The sequence below is a fragment of the Haliotis rufescens genome, unplaced genomic scaffold (genome assembly GCF_023055435.1).
Source record: "Haliotis rufescens isolate VD_foot unplaced genomic scaffold, xgHalRufe1.0.p SCAF_2, whole genome shotgun sequence".
Classification (NCBI taxonomy): domain Eukaryota; kingdom Metazoa; phylum Mollusca; class Gastropoda; order Lepetellida; family Haliotidae; genus Haliotis; species Haliotis rufescens.
In genome coordinates this window covers 14886589-14901538 of record NW_025963890.1, presented here as the reverse complement: position 1 = coordinate 14901538, position 14950 = coordinate 14886589, and the positions used below count along the sequence as shown (strand labels likewise).

Below are 14950 nucleotides of genomic sequence, written 5' to 3'. Positions count from 1 at the left end.
CGTTCCAAGCGAAAATGTGATAAAACACACAAGAGGCAATATTGGTTGTCAATCTCTTTTGAAGAAAAACACACACAAGGAAAACCTGACATTTGTGAGGCTTAATTAGATGATTTGTGAAAGTAATTGTGCCGTGGTTGTTGTGTGGATATGAGTTCTTGAAACTGAATACACATCTGAAGCGGATATTGATTACACAGGCCAGGAGAGATGGTGGATGATCGATCAAAGGGGAATAACTCTGGATACTAGACATGTTCAAGAGTTGTGATTTTACGAGTGTTTTATGTTACTTATTGAATGTTGTATTACAAATAAGTTGTGTTATACAGGATAATTTGGTGGCATACACCTTTGTTAAAATGCCAAGTATAATTAAAGGGTTAAGGTATGTTAAAGGAGAGGGGCATGTGAAAAATGAGGGGCATGTTAAAGGGGAGGGTCATATTAAAGGGCAGGAATATGGTTAAAGGGGAGGGGTGAGGTTAAAGGGGAGGGGTGTGATTAGAGGGGAGGGGCTTGTAATAGGGGAGGGATATGGTTCAGGGGGTTTGTTAAAGGGGAGGGGTGTGGTTAGATGGGAGGGGCATGTTAAAGATGAGGGGCATGTTAAAGGGCAGAGGCATGTTTAAGGCATAGGGGCATGTTAAGAGGGAGGGGCATGGTATGGTTGAAGGGGAGGGGATATGGTTGAATTGGAGAGGGGCAAGGCATGGATGGAGGAGATGGGTATGGTTGAAGGGGAGGAGTAGGGTTGGAGGAGCAAGGTATGATTGAAGGGGAGTGTTCAAGTTTGAGGGACAAGGTATGGTTGAATTGGAGAGGTCAAGTTGTAGGGGCAAGGGATGGTTGAAGGGGCAAGGAATGGTTTAAGGTGCAGTGGAAGAGGCAGCTGAAGGCCTTGTACTTGGAAGGGAGGAAACAACTTGTACATCCTTGCCATGTGTGCAGTAATGGCTGACATTTCAACAGCGGATGACCTTATTAATAAAGAAGCAAAGAATGCCAACTGGAGTACAGGGCGGCCATCATTCCGAGCTGTGTCTGACATTGTCCTGTGGTTGGGGGCTCCACACTCTCAGACACATTCTGTGGGTGGGGTCAATGCAGGTGTAGAAGTGAGACACATGATGCCCCTCCTGCATCTGCTCTCCAACCACATGGACTACACATGTGCTCACCCTGGCTGAGAATGGCTGTTGGAGCCTCAGCATGGTGGGGTATGTCTGACTGGACGGTGTGGGGGAAGGGTCGGTTGTTGGGGAGCTTACCTTACTCGGTTATGTAATCAAACTTATATGCATTCAGAGTTACCCAGTGTTATGCACCCCCACAAAGATCTTGGTTAGAATAGGTCTTCAGCAACCCATGCTTGTCGTAATAGGTGACTAATGGGATCGAGTGGTCAGGTTCGCTGACTTGGTTGATGCATGTCATTGTATCCCAGTAGCGTGGATCAATGCTCATGATGTCGATCACTAGATTGTCTGGTTCATTATTTACAGACCGCCGTCATAAAGTTGGAATATTTCTGTGCGGTGTTAAACAACAAACAAAATGACTGGTTGGAACTTGTGATTGTAGTGTTGAATTTGAAGGTTAAGGATATGTTTTGTTGATGTATAAATACATAACTTTTTGTGCAATTGACTTTTTACTCTAAGGTTTCTATTTTAATTGGGTTTTTAGATTTTTCAATGGGTAACCAAAATATTTTCAGTCATCTGTTCATCACTCTATTGGGTTTTTCCCAAAATTAGTGAACATTTTAAGATTTAAAAAAAATGAAATAATGTTTTAGATGTATATAACTGTTCTAAATGTATAGACTTGACTTGGAAAGTAAATTAGCTCGTAATTGTGTTTCGGAAATTTGCTCCTTTGTACGCATGCTGAAAAAGCTTCATTGGGTTTTTACACGAGCTGATTTTATACATTTGAGTTTTTCATTTAATGTATACTTTTCTGTATGCAAGTTAATTTAAAGTAATTGGGTTTTGAATATTTTTGGGGGTTATTTTATGCAAATTCGCTTCATATCTGTAGCTCAGTAAATATGTAAAGGAGTAGAGTTGATAAGTCTGGCAGAAAATAACCATGATGATACAATAGAGGTCTTTCAGGGATGCATTATGACAAATATTGCCTACCTTCTGTATCAAGATTGATAAATGCTTTGTTCTCCAATAACAGTAACTCACTTCTGCCATACACACGTACCCAGTATGTGAATAATTATCCATCTGTAGATGATTCTATTGATGGCAGTCAGAAATTGTAAGAATGGAAGCATAAGTCTTTGGGAACTTTTGACCTGACCATGTCTGGTGTCCTCTGCCATGATATTGCTGGAATATTGCTGACATACCCACTCAATCACTTTTGACCTGAAAACGAAATGTTTGTCATTTGTTACTTTCAATATGTATCAGCATTGAACAGATGTAAAGATGAGGTACATCCAGCCCAGCAATAGAATCCATATAGTGTTATTAGACCTGTGCAGCTGTCACTGTTGTTATAAAGCTTTCGTGATCAGCCTGTAACAGTAGCATTGCTTCTGCCAGGACACTGAATTGGGATCTCCATAACACTTGTACAGCATAGAGATATCATATAATGACTCGTCAATAATTCTCTTGTTAAATTGATGCGTGTTCTGATCCCATTGTGTTTACATTGGTTTTTAGAGCAATGAAAATATCTTATTACTGTAGTCAGGCAGTGAAGATTTCTGATTTCTTAATGTCTGTGAGATTTTTATCAGATTTTTTTTGGGGGGGTACCATTATGACTTATGTATCTTTGATTACTGTTTATATTGTTGTATTAGGTCTTTTGAATATTCTGGGGGTCAGGTAGCCTAGTGGTTAAAGCGTTCACTCGTCACGCTGAAGACCTGGGTTTGATTCCTGACATGGGTACAATGTTTGAAGCCCATTTCTAGTGTCCCCTGCTGTGATATTGCTGGAATATTGCTAAAAACGGCTTAAAACCTTGCTCACTCACTCACTCTTTTGAATATTATTGCTGTTGTCTTTATTATAGTGTCAGATTACCATCAGAAATTCTCATGAATTTCTTTTCGTTTGTTGGTTAGTGTTACTCGAAAACACCATGTACATTGTCATGACTTTCAGCTCTTGTTTGTGACTGCTAGCTCAAATTCACTTCCAAAGAATTCAAATTTAGTTCAACTGTGTGAATAGAATTGGGTCCATGTAATTGCATCATGCAGCCTTCTCTGCTCTATTTTAGGGGGCACTGGTGGCCCAGTCGATTAAGGTGCCACGATTTGCTGTGCAGAGTTGTGTCCCTTGGACACGCCAGAAACATATTGTTGTGGGTTCGAATCCTGGTTCGCCCGATTATGTTTCTAGGTTTGTCAGCACCATATTGCTCGTAGGTTTCACCGAAGTGGTAAACGTCTGAGACCTGCATCACTTCGTGCTTTCCTCCCACATTAACCTGACATGCTGTGAGATAACTGGAATAATGTTAAAACTATATAAAAGCGGCGTTAAACCCAACTCAGTCACTCACTGCACCATTTTAGATCTGGTGTTTAAAAGTATTACGCTGTACAATTGATGCTTCATCAAATTATAACTTTGGTGATCAGGTCAAGAATTTCAGTGCAACAGATCTGCTGATATTCGGCATATGAAAAACTAAATATGATTGAAGTGCTGTTACATCAATTATCAGGTGATTATTTTCTTAAGGAAATACTCTTTTTGTGATAAATGACAGTCATTGGGAATAACAGCAGATTCCTGGTCAATATAAAGTGAGTCATGCAGAGATGGTAAAGTCTGACTCACAACCTGCGTAGCTGTAAGCGCTTAATTTTCATGTTATAAGGAGATAGAAAGTTTTTATTCAGATTTGTGGGAAAGAAAATTGGGCAGTATGGTTAGTTTCAGTGTTGAAGAATGTGGTTTTAACTTCTCAGGTACAGGGCGATATTGACCTGTAAGGTTGTAGACCTGTATAACATGGCACAGATCGTATCATTTTACCATTTGTGGGAATTACCACATGTATTTGTCTATTTTCAAAATATTTACAAGCTTGACAGAGCACTATGGATAAAGATTTGTGTGATATACCCGAGACAGCTCATATCAATCTATATGTGGTATTAGTGGGAGTTACCTCCCCTTCCTCACCACGGCTGTATAGTGTTGTGTACTTAGTCTTGAGCAGTGACATTGTCCCAAGGCAAGGGAGTTAACTGACTGTAAAAGTCTAGTTTCCACCCTTGCCGAGTTGGCTGGAATCAAAATGACAGTATTGCAAGTTATCCATAGGTCTTGTATGTCTGCGCATGGAACCTTACATCAAGATAAATATGAAATAAGAAATAGTTTTTCATGTTTTATGATATTTTCACAATGATAGTTAACCATTTCATGACATGTTTAGCAAAATGTTTAGACTTTTCCAAAATCAAATAGATGCCAACCATATGAAATGTGTTGAATGGACTGGGTAAGGTGGGATGAATCATCACATCTTGCTGGCCTGTGGCAGAGGAACAAGGTTGACAGGAAGGAACTCTGGGTAGGAGAGAACTGTAGTGTGGTGGAGTTTTCGGACATGGAAGTCAATACATTGTTTGTGTGCACCATGTGTAAAGTGCAGTATGTTTACAGTATCAGTTACCCTTGAAGATCCGGGGTAAAATAGGTCTTCAGCAACCCATGCTTGCCATAAAAAGCGACTATGCTTGTCGTAAGAGGCAACTAACGGGATCGGGTGGTCAGACTTGCTGACTTGGTTGATGCATGTCATCGTATCCCAATGGTGCAGATCGATGCTAATGATGTTAATCACTGGATTATCTGGTCCAGACTTGATTATTACAGACCTCCGTCATATAGCTGGAATACTGCTGAGTGAAGCGTTAAAAACAAACCAACAATACAGTATCAGTGTCAACATGGTTCAGTCATTATCAATCCGATGTTTCCAACAAACTATGTATTTTGACATGATTGTGTTGGCTTTTGGACAGTGCTTGCCCATCATGCAGCTGATGGCTTGGCTTCCATGCCCACACAAATACAGTTTTTATGCCATTCTTATGATCATGGTTTTCCAATTCCGGTCATTTCATGATTTTGTATGATGATTAGTTGGAACAGAATTTGTGAGGATTAAGACAAGATAACATAACACTTGTCATCACTCAGGTCATTCGATCATCCTGCATCCATAATAAGTACTTTCAAGTACAGCCAGTATGTACCTGCAGAGTCTGTTATAAATGTCAAGGGCCCCTTGTCATAACTAAAATTAATAGTTACATGTTTAGGCCTGCCTATTTTGTAATACTGGTATTCAGCGGATCGAGACTGTACTCTGACTTTTAACATGTATTTATATTATATGTACAGCACCACTGAGCACCTATTAATGGATATTAGGCACTCTGTAAATTCACTATTATCCCCTGCCATGATGTGGGGCGTCCATCCTTCCGTCCGTCCACTTCTCAAAGGGAACAAATTTTCTTAAAAACTATTTGAGTCAGAGAAATGAAGTTTTACACACTGATGTTACTGATCATGATCTCAAAAACTGGTGTTGTGAATTCATTTTTTACAAAGTTATTGCCCTTGCTCTGTGCATTTCAACTTAGTGAATACTGCGTGAAATGGGGACAAGTTTCTCAGAAACTACTGAAGTCAGCTTATCTAAGAGATACTTATCGAGATTGAGTAATTTTTTCCAGCGAAAGGTGCCTTTTATGAGTATTAATTTCACATTAGTAATTTCTTCTAATGACATAAAGCAACCCAAGTGCCTATCTCTCCTTAAGGCTTTATAGGAATTTGATTTAGAGCTTATATTCACTGCTATATGAGCAAACAAAATTCTAATGTGCCCCATAGTTGGGGATAGTGATAACACTGTTATCTTTTATCATTAATATTAATATTATTATTGATACCACAGCAGAAAGAACCTTAAGGAGCCAGGATCCCTTCAATAAGTCCCTGGGTATTCAGGTACAATGGGAAAACAAAACACTTTTCACTGTATAGTGCTTTTGTGCCACAACATTAATTTTGTAACTGCCAAAAAATCCTTAACCACAGAGGATCGTTACAGAATCATCCTCAAGGGATGTTAAGATGATCACTGATCATTTGCCTGGATATTAATCATAGTGATCATTATTTTTTATATTCGGCCAGAAAATGCATTTTCTCATGTGCCAACTCACATGCTTGTTTTCCCAGCGGTATGGCTATCCAGCAGATTGTACATGATAATGATGATCTCCGATAATAATTGAAAAGACCAAATGATTTTATGCCATCATTGATCCTGTAATATTACAATAATTTTGCCTGAAATTGTCATAGAAAACACCTCACTGTTTGGACTTGGCTTTACCAGAAAACCACATTCCTAACACATTGAGCTTGTCAATTCACAGACTAATGCAGATATTGATTGCAATGGTTACCATGGAAACCCTAAAAACAAAATGTTTGCATAAAATCCAACTTGTGCAAATATTTCCAGATGCAAGATAGCTGTTACATGGACATCTGCTTAGTTATCAGCTGGTCAGACTGGGTGGTACCGGCTGGACTGTGGGGAGAGTGACTGGACTGTGGGGAGAGCGACTGGACTGTGGGGAGAGCGTGTTTCTTCTGTGGTATTTGCCCTGGTGCCCCCCCCCCCCCGGCAGGCTTTATGACTATCTTGTCATTCGTCAGGAGGGGTTGTTTGTGCTGGGGAGCAGCTGCCACATGTGTATGTGTGTTTGGAAGGTGATCAATCCGTTCCTCTATATAGAAGTGTATTTGAATTTCTCAATCATTTTCGCGCAGCTTAATGGGTATAGAATTGAATTGCTTGAGGTATAAATTATTGGTGATGGATTGAAAACTAGTTTGTACATCACTTATACGATTGCATTTTGACAATAATTTATTTTATTATAGAATATTTTTGCCAAGATTATGTTTTTGATGGTTTGGCATCTCTTGGAATTAACTGATGGTTTGGTTTAGTTTTATGGTGGTCTATTCTTTAATTTTAATGAAGGTCATTAGGAGTAGATTATTGTAGATGTATAGGGGTAGATGTATAGGGGTTGAGGTGTAGGGGGTAGAGACGTAGAGATAGAGGCGTAGGGGTAGAGGCATGTTGGTAGAGGTATAAGGGTAGAGGGACAATGTAGAGGTGTAGGGGTAGAGGCATAGGGGTTGAGGTATAGGGGTAGATGGACAGGGTAGAGGCATAGGGGTAGATGGACAGGGGTAGATGGACAGGGTAGAGGCATATGGGTAGATGGACAGGGTAGAGGCATAGGGGTAGATGGACAGGGTAGAGGCATAGGTGTAGATGGACAGGGTAGAGGCATAGGGGTAGATGGACAGGGTAGAGGCATAGGGGTAGATGGACAGGGTAGAGGCATAAGGGTAGATGGACAGGGTAGAGGCATAGGGGTAGATGGACAGGGTAGAGGCATAGGGGTAGATGGACAGGGTAGAGGCATAGGGGTAGATGGTCAGGGTAGAGGCATAGGGGTAGATGGTCAGGGTAGAGGTATACTAAAGAGGTATAGGGCTATGTTAGACATGCAAGCTGATTGTGAGCTGTTATGTTCTGTTGTTGGGCATGTTAGGTTACAGAGCCTTGTGGGTAGATGACGCACTCAACAGCTGGCTTAGTCAACATTCCTGTCACACCACTTTCTACCTTGTTGGTCATGTCACATGACATATGGCTCACATACTGTATTCGACGTAATAAGCGCCCCGCTCTAATAAGCACCCACTTTGATATTTGCTAATATATTGGCTAGTGAACAAACCCAATTGGCACCCCTTCCGATTGATTAATGTACACAAGACTTATTTTTCCACGTATAATACGCACTCGTGTGTTATATGCACCCTTAATTATGGGCAATTAAATTCTGGAAAAATATATCTGTCGTACATAAACATTTCAGGCTGTCAGCATAACCACGAAATTTATCTTTCAACTCTGTTTTCCTTTCACCAAAATAATATTCTAATAAGAGCCCCCTATTTCTAATTTTGAGAGCGCCCTGGGCACTTATTACATGGAATACAGTATACTCTAACTTGCTAAAGCCACTGCAAATTGATGAGTTGGTCGTGTGATTTAATGCCTTCCATTGGTTGATATTTCACATTTTTGAACTCCCAAGTTAGCCTTGCAGCATCTCTGCCAAATCACAAAAGATACAGTAATAACTGCTGTTGTCAATCCTTGGTTTCCTATGATGGATAGAGGTTAACTTTCAGAAATAATTACTTGTTTCACACACAAAAATATGTGTCACAAAGTCAATATCTTTTTGCGACGTAACTGTATTTATATTTATAAGAGCTGGTGCTGTTTATTACCTTGCCTGGTATTCAGCGTAAAGGGGATAAAACAAGTACTGATTCACTCAGAGTCAGTATACTGTGTCTGAGGGGCTTATCCATGTTCAACTGCACCATGGTATCTTTGTGGGCAAGCACTATAAAATGACATAAATCCTGACTTATATGAACAGCCACACATACACATGTGCATGTACATCATTGTACAGGTGCAATAATCTTGACCACAACGTTAAGCCCCATTACCCCTCCCTCACCCAATACGTTGGGCCTGGAGTGACCACTTGAGAGAGTGAACTAGTGACTAGTTCCAAACCCCGTTCTACAGACCAACCCTAGCACTTCTACTGTCAGGAGTTAGTGTTGACACATGGGCCTTTATACAGTCCAAGTGCTGAGATTTCTTTGTGGAACAGGGGTGGTCAGGTAGCCTAGTGGTTAAAGAGTTCGCTCATCACTCCGAAGATCCAGGTTTGATTCCCGACATGGTAGACTAACATTTAGTCTCTGAAATCTTATATTACACAATATCCATCTTGACTCTAAAAATAAAAATAAAATTCCCTATGCTGATTTCAGAGACTGTGGAATAGAGCTAGCTTGAGCTGGCTAGACTTGCTTTTGTATGCATTTCTAGATTATGTTTTTTTCATAAAATAAATATATTCCACGGTCATGGTGCAGGTCTACCCGACATGGGTACAATGTGTGAAGCCCATTTCTGGTGTCCCCCACCATGATATTGCTGGAATATCGCTAAAAGCGGCGTAAAACCATACTCACTCACTCTTTGTGCAATGGGGCCCTTGCTGACTTGGCGTGTCGTCGTACCCCAACAACAGAGCTTGATTTATTCAAAAGGCCTGTGACTAGACAGAAAGTTGCCGTCCTGATTACACCTCTGAGGCCATCTGAGCTGGAGTATTGTTATTGACTGGGATGTAAGTCCCTGCTTGTTGGACGTTAGGTAACTCTATACAACAGCTGTGTTAAATTCACTGACGTCCTATGGTGTAGTATGATATTGCTTGTGCAGAGATTCATTGAAATGGGAATTTCATTTCCTCTCCATAATTTGTTGTATGAAATTGAGCTTCCAAGCAAACATTTCCTCACATGGAGGGAATGCTCAGGTGGATCTGTGTTGACGTTCAACATGTTTAAGTGTGTGTTTCATGAAAGGACTGAACCGTGCTGACCTGACAAGTAGTGTTGGTGACGTGTGTATTTCACTGATAACGAATGGGACCATGTCATGTAGATACAGATACTTATTATCAAAGTTTCAAAGCTCTTGCACTTCTCACTTGTGTGTTGGTTGGCAACAGTGTGTCACACTTGCCTTCATATTTGAATGTGTGACAAATATCAAAATTGTTGCGACCACTTAAAAAAATGTGACATAGTCTGAATGTCATCTTGATCCAACTGGATACTGAGACTGAATACTGGGACGATACGACAGATTACTTCACTGGTGTCCATTATCAGTCATCTGAGACTCCTTTAGCTCTCTATATGTATACAACAGTTGATGTGAAACATTGGACTGTTCGCTTGATGAGTCTGTTGTTTTGGTGCTGAATAGGACACTGTTTTTCTGTGAACAAGCTGTGTACATGTGAATCAATACCATAACTATAGGTGGGAATATATAACATGCCCTGCTTGGCAAGTAATTCAGTTGGACTAGACTAACAGTGGAGCCCTGATGCATGCTTGATTATTCTATGGGAATCCTGGTGCCACTGTACACGATACTGCAGGTATTTGAGTCAGAAGCTAGGCTGTGCAGCCAGCTGGTGGAGATTCTTCTTCCCCAGCTACCAGTTTGTTTACCTCACAGACATCCACTCACACAACAAAGAATCTCAAAAACTAAGACATTAGCCATTTTTACATGTGCATAGCTGGAGGAATTTGATATAGTGTTTCTGTGTTGAATTCTCGGTGTGACGTGACCTGAAAGCCGTGTGCTCTGCAAGGAGGCTGCGGACTGCAATACAGCCAATAATTAATGTTTTATTGCTGTTGGTCATTATGTTTTGACAGTGTACCTGGAGAACTGCTGGGTGTATGTGGAGGTAGATTTAGTCCATATTGTCGAGTGTGAGAGGGGATCCCTCTGGCTCTGGGGATTTGAACTACTTAGTGGTTCTCGGTTGACTGTGTTAAGCGTGTAATTGACAGTAAGTAGGATTGGAAGTTGGAGCCCTGTGACCACTGTCTGAGCATATCTGTACAGACTCACATACACAGCATGAGGTTCCAAGCTGCAGGGGAACACCCACCACACTGAAAGACGTTCATATATCGACTGGTTTGTATTCACTCCGATCACAGCCCTACATTCTTGGGCAATTGCTGTCCGCACGCTTCCTTCACTGACGTAAAAGAAACAATTGGCTCGGTGGAAGCAACCTTTGGGAAGAGTTGTTAAACAGAGTAGTGCTCAGGAGACAGAGCCTAGCTTGCGTAAATGGTAGAAGTAAGCACCGGACGTCGGAAGTAGAATTAGTGTGATAGTCTGGATGGGGACTGTGACAGGTGGAATACAGTGTTTCTAGGGGTCAATCCTCCTACTTTCGACTTTGTGCGTCTGCTCGTGGTTCAGGCGGTTGCACTCCTCTCCCACACAGATATCATTGGCGTAGGTATTGATTAACAGCTTCTGAGATGTGGATCACGATCCATTGAATACCGCGCAGCTTAAAAACATTTTCATGTGAGTTGCAACGTGAGGATGACTCTTTCCAGTCCGGACTAGGAGAGTTGTAGCCAGGAAGCTGGCAGCTGGCAGAACCCTTATCACTTGGTCACTGGTGACTACCCTGTGTCCAGAGGAGCTGCTGCTGACCAGAATGGTGACCAGGGTCATGGTACTCCAACTCATCCATGCTTCCAGGTTTCGTTTGCAATATTAACAGTAAAAGATGGGCTAATGCGCTGTGATCATAATATGGAGAAATACCAACAAGAACAATTCCATATTTTATTGATACCAGCTTGAGTCTGGTCATACCAACAGGATCATGTCTCAGAATGGAAGATCGGAAGCCATTACTGGATATCAGTGTATTCCAAACGAACTGAAACTGAACGAGTCAACGGTATACGAAGAGGAGGTTCCGGTAATCGTACGAAGAAGAGGATGTATGCTCCGAGTCCGGATAACATCCTTCACGGACACAGAATCCGAGGGAGATGCACCCATCACTGTAGGTTGCTTTAAACTTCTCAAAAATTGGAATCATTAGGTCCATGTCAATCATAATTTCTTTCTTTGCGGTCAGTTTCATACTTAGTACCAGATATTGTCTAACAAATCTGTGAATCATTTATTTTGTTCAGACCAGACCTATTATTTTTCAGCATTTTTACCCTGAAAACATTTCTCTTTTTTTCAGTGAAGTGAGGATGAATATTTTGAATGATTTTCTTTTCAATCTTTTTCAATTTCAATCATCTGTATTTTCTGTCTTATAGATATCTAATATTTTGCTTTCTTCAAGCTTCTTTACAACATCTCAGTCATATGATGAAAAACTTATTTATTGCCATTTGCTTGCCAATGTAACATTTTTCCATGTTGAGTAGATATTGTAAGTAAAGTTCTCATCTCGTAAAATTTGAATTTCTAGTATGATGCAGAGTTGCAATGTTGCTGTGTAGAGGAATGGGGAAAGCACCTGTTAGCACTGACTATATTTCTAGATATAAGAAACCAATCTGGCTTTATGAACAATGAGAGTGTAATTTCTCTTTGAAAAAGGATTATGATTAAGAAGGCATTGCCCATTTATAACTACAGATGACCAAACCAGAATGATGAGATCTTGTAAGAAGTATTGAGAAATATTTTCAAAGGTTTTTAGTCAAACCTTATTGATAACACTTTTTTTCAGATGGTGTGTCTTGATAAACATTGATTAGATCTTAACTGCAGGATAGATTATTTAATTTTCTTGATGTTTGGGTCTTAGTTTGTAGAACACAAATTCTTGAAAAATTGTTTCAAAGGTATTAAATAATACTTTATTGACGACCATCTTTTCAGTGGTATGTCTAAAACAGTCCTTACAATAAAATTTGTAGACCTTCACCAGGACTGTGAAATTTATATTTTGTAGGTATTTATTTTTACTGAAAGCCTAGGCAAGTCTAGATCAAACTAACCTCGTCTAGTTTGTTTGATTCCACAGCAGAAGAGGAAAGGTTCTTTGAAGAAAATTAATGATAATTATTTTAAAGAAATGTTTTCATTGACTAAGTGTTAGTCTATAAAATTTGACACTCGGTTTATTTAGTTTTCTTGATGATAATTTTAGGGTCTTAAGTATGTGGGACGCCGGAGACATGTAAGTATGGTATATGTGTATATACTAGTATATAGCATTCCATCAGTTAATCTTTATTGACCTCCCATCTTATATTACGTATTCCTGCTGTGACAATACTGCCCATATTGACCTTGCACTACATACAATCAGCATTTACCTCACAGCCTTACATGCCTATACTTACTGGCACACAACTCATGCGATAATCTCATTAACGCACAATCTACTTACAACTTCTGGTTAAGAAATGTCTTGGAGTGCAGTTTGTGGTAGTTAAATTTCAAAGTGCTCTGTATGCACATTTGTAGGCTTGAGGCCAAGTGTCAACTAATCACCTAAAACACTCGTGGTTTATTGCCGATCTTGATGCTGAAGCTTTCAGTACTGCCAACATTACAATCAATGGACAATGATTGGGAAAAGGCGATAATGACTACGTGGGCGCTTTGAGTCGCTTACTGCTTGCATGCTCAGGGAGCGGAGGTCTTGAAAATATGCAGTTTGACAGGTTTATTGGACCCGGTTGGTTGTCGATATTGAGCTGAGGCAGGCAGATTTTAATTCCAGAAGATTGTATTTTGAGGGGGATCAAGAAATGTGGTCTTGATTGATAGATTAATTTTGGTTTTGAGAATTAGGTATTGTGTAACATTTTAAAATGGGATCATTTTGTATATTTTTCTTGAAAATGATTTACAAAAATGTCTTGGTGGGGATGTATTCATCTTTCCATGATCCAGTAAAATGATTCTCATAATGTCATGTGTATATTTAAATATATCTGATGTATGTGATTATCCCAATCAAAAGTTGATTAGTATGGTTAATGGTCTCACTTGAATCAATGTATTCAGATGGCTATGAGATAACAAGTTCAAACTAACATTAACAGCTTTAATATTACACATCGAGTCCTAAATGCTGGTGAATTTATTGACAGTAATCCTCACTAAGCATTATAAGTTTGCTTTATGCTGATTGGCTCGTTCACAACAATTGTTTCATTGTGTTGATTGTTTGCAAAGCAGTCCACGACTTGACGTCATGTCAGGGCGTTGTTAAAAATAATTGAAGATGACGACATAGACGGTTTTAAGTGACATAGTTCCAACAAAAGATGGACCATGCTGATGTTTCCACTTGAGATTTGGAATCCCACATTGTTCTCTATTTTCTAAGAAAATAAAGACGATGGCCACTATAAAGAATAGCCGACTTGCGACTCTAAATAATGGATTCTCTGTCCCCCTTGAAAAAATGTTGAAAGTCGTTCTCGATGGCTTGGAACTTATAAATTTACTTCTCTCATGACAGTTGATTTGTAAAGCCTTTTAGCTGATGTTAAACTGAAATAGTTTTGATCAAATTTATGCATTATTTGTGATTACATAACAGACGTTTAATCCTGATTGATTATTTTGCAGGGACTAAAAGAAATATACTTTGTGATACATGTACAAGTGTAAAACAAGATTACAGTTCTGAAAGGAAACAGCTGGTTAAGATAGCTGACTAGGCAATTGTACCTGAAAATAAGCCATGGCTCCAAATATAATATTTTTAAAAAAAATGTCCATTTTTTACTTATCCTGCATTACTCCTTAATGCATTCACTGCTTACTTACGACAACTAGAAGGACAGCCCTGCGAAGGTCCTGGGTGAAGAAATAAAGTTGTTGTTCTCAAGTCCCAATCAGTGGCCTTCCGTCGCTGTCCTGTGACCTTGATGACACCTAAGGTCATCTTCACATCACTGCTTGTCGCAGCACAGCTAGGACGTGTCCAAGCGGAGCTCTCCTTTTGGATTAATTTTAGACCTTCAGTTTGTCTACAATCTTAAAAATTGATCTGCGATGGGTGATGTATTCTTTTCATATTACTTTCACCATGTTGTGTAGTTTTATGTGAATTAATTAGGCGTGAAAAGACGCTTGTCTTTTTTCCCGCCAAAATATTGTTGTTCGCCGCCATTTTGAATTGTGTTACAATCGTTTGCCTGCCAAGGTAGTCATATTGTTTACAATTCTCAGCTACGTATGTATAACATATTCTTATGTTCTTAAATATTACTAGCTTTGGCGTAACAGTGAGTTGCGTATACTAAAATTATTGTATACTTTTTCAACTCGTTAAAAATATGGTTGCCGATAGATTAATATCAAATCTACGGCTTTCTTCCAGTCCCGCTTCATCAACAATTCTTTTATTGCGTACCTATGTTTATGC

General features: G+C 39.7%; 1 protein-coding gene across 7 annotated transcripts in view; it reads left to right on the top strand.

The window, feature by feature from the left end:
- LOC124135583 (microtubule-associated serine/threonine-protein kinase 2-like) overlaps positions 1–14950 on the top strand; it is a 198662-nt gene that overhangs the window by 54058 nt on the left and 129654 nt on the right. For 4 of the 7 annotated variants that reach the window (XM_046500949.2, XM_046500947.2, XM_046500948.2 and 1 more), the window contains exon 3: positions 12713–12742. The exons of 1 other annotated variant lie outside the window; for it this stretch is intronic. In XM_046500949.2, coding sequence (XP_046356905.2) covers positions 12713–12742 — 30 coding nt within the window. Of the gene's footprint in view, positions 1–9376; positions 11603–12712; positions 12743–14950 lie in introns of those variants that run through there. 2 more of the 7 variants (XM_046500951.2, XM_046500952.2) reach the window with 2 other exon arrangements.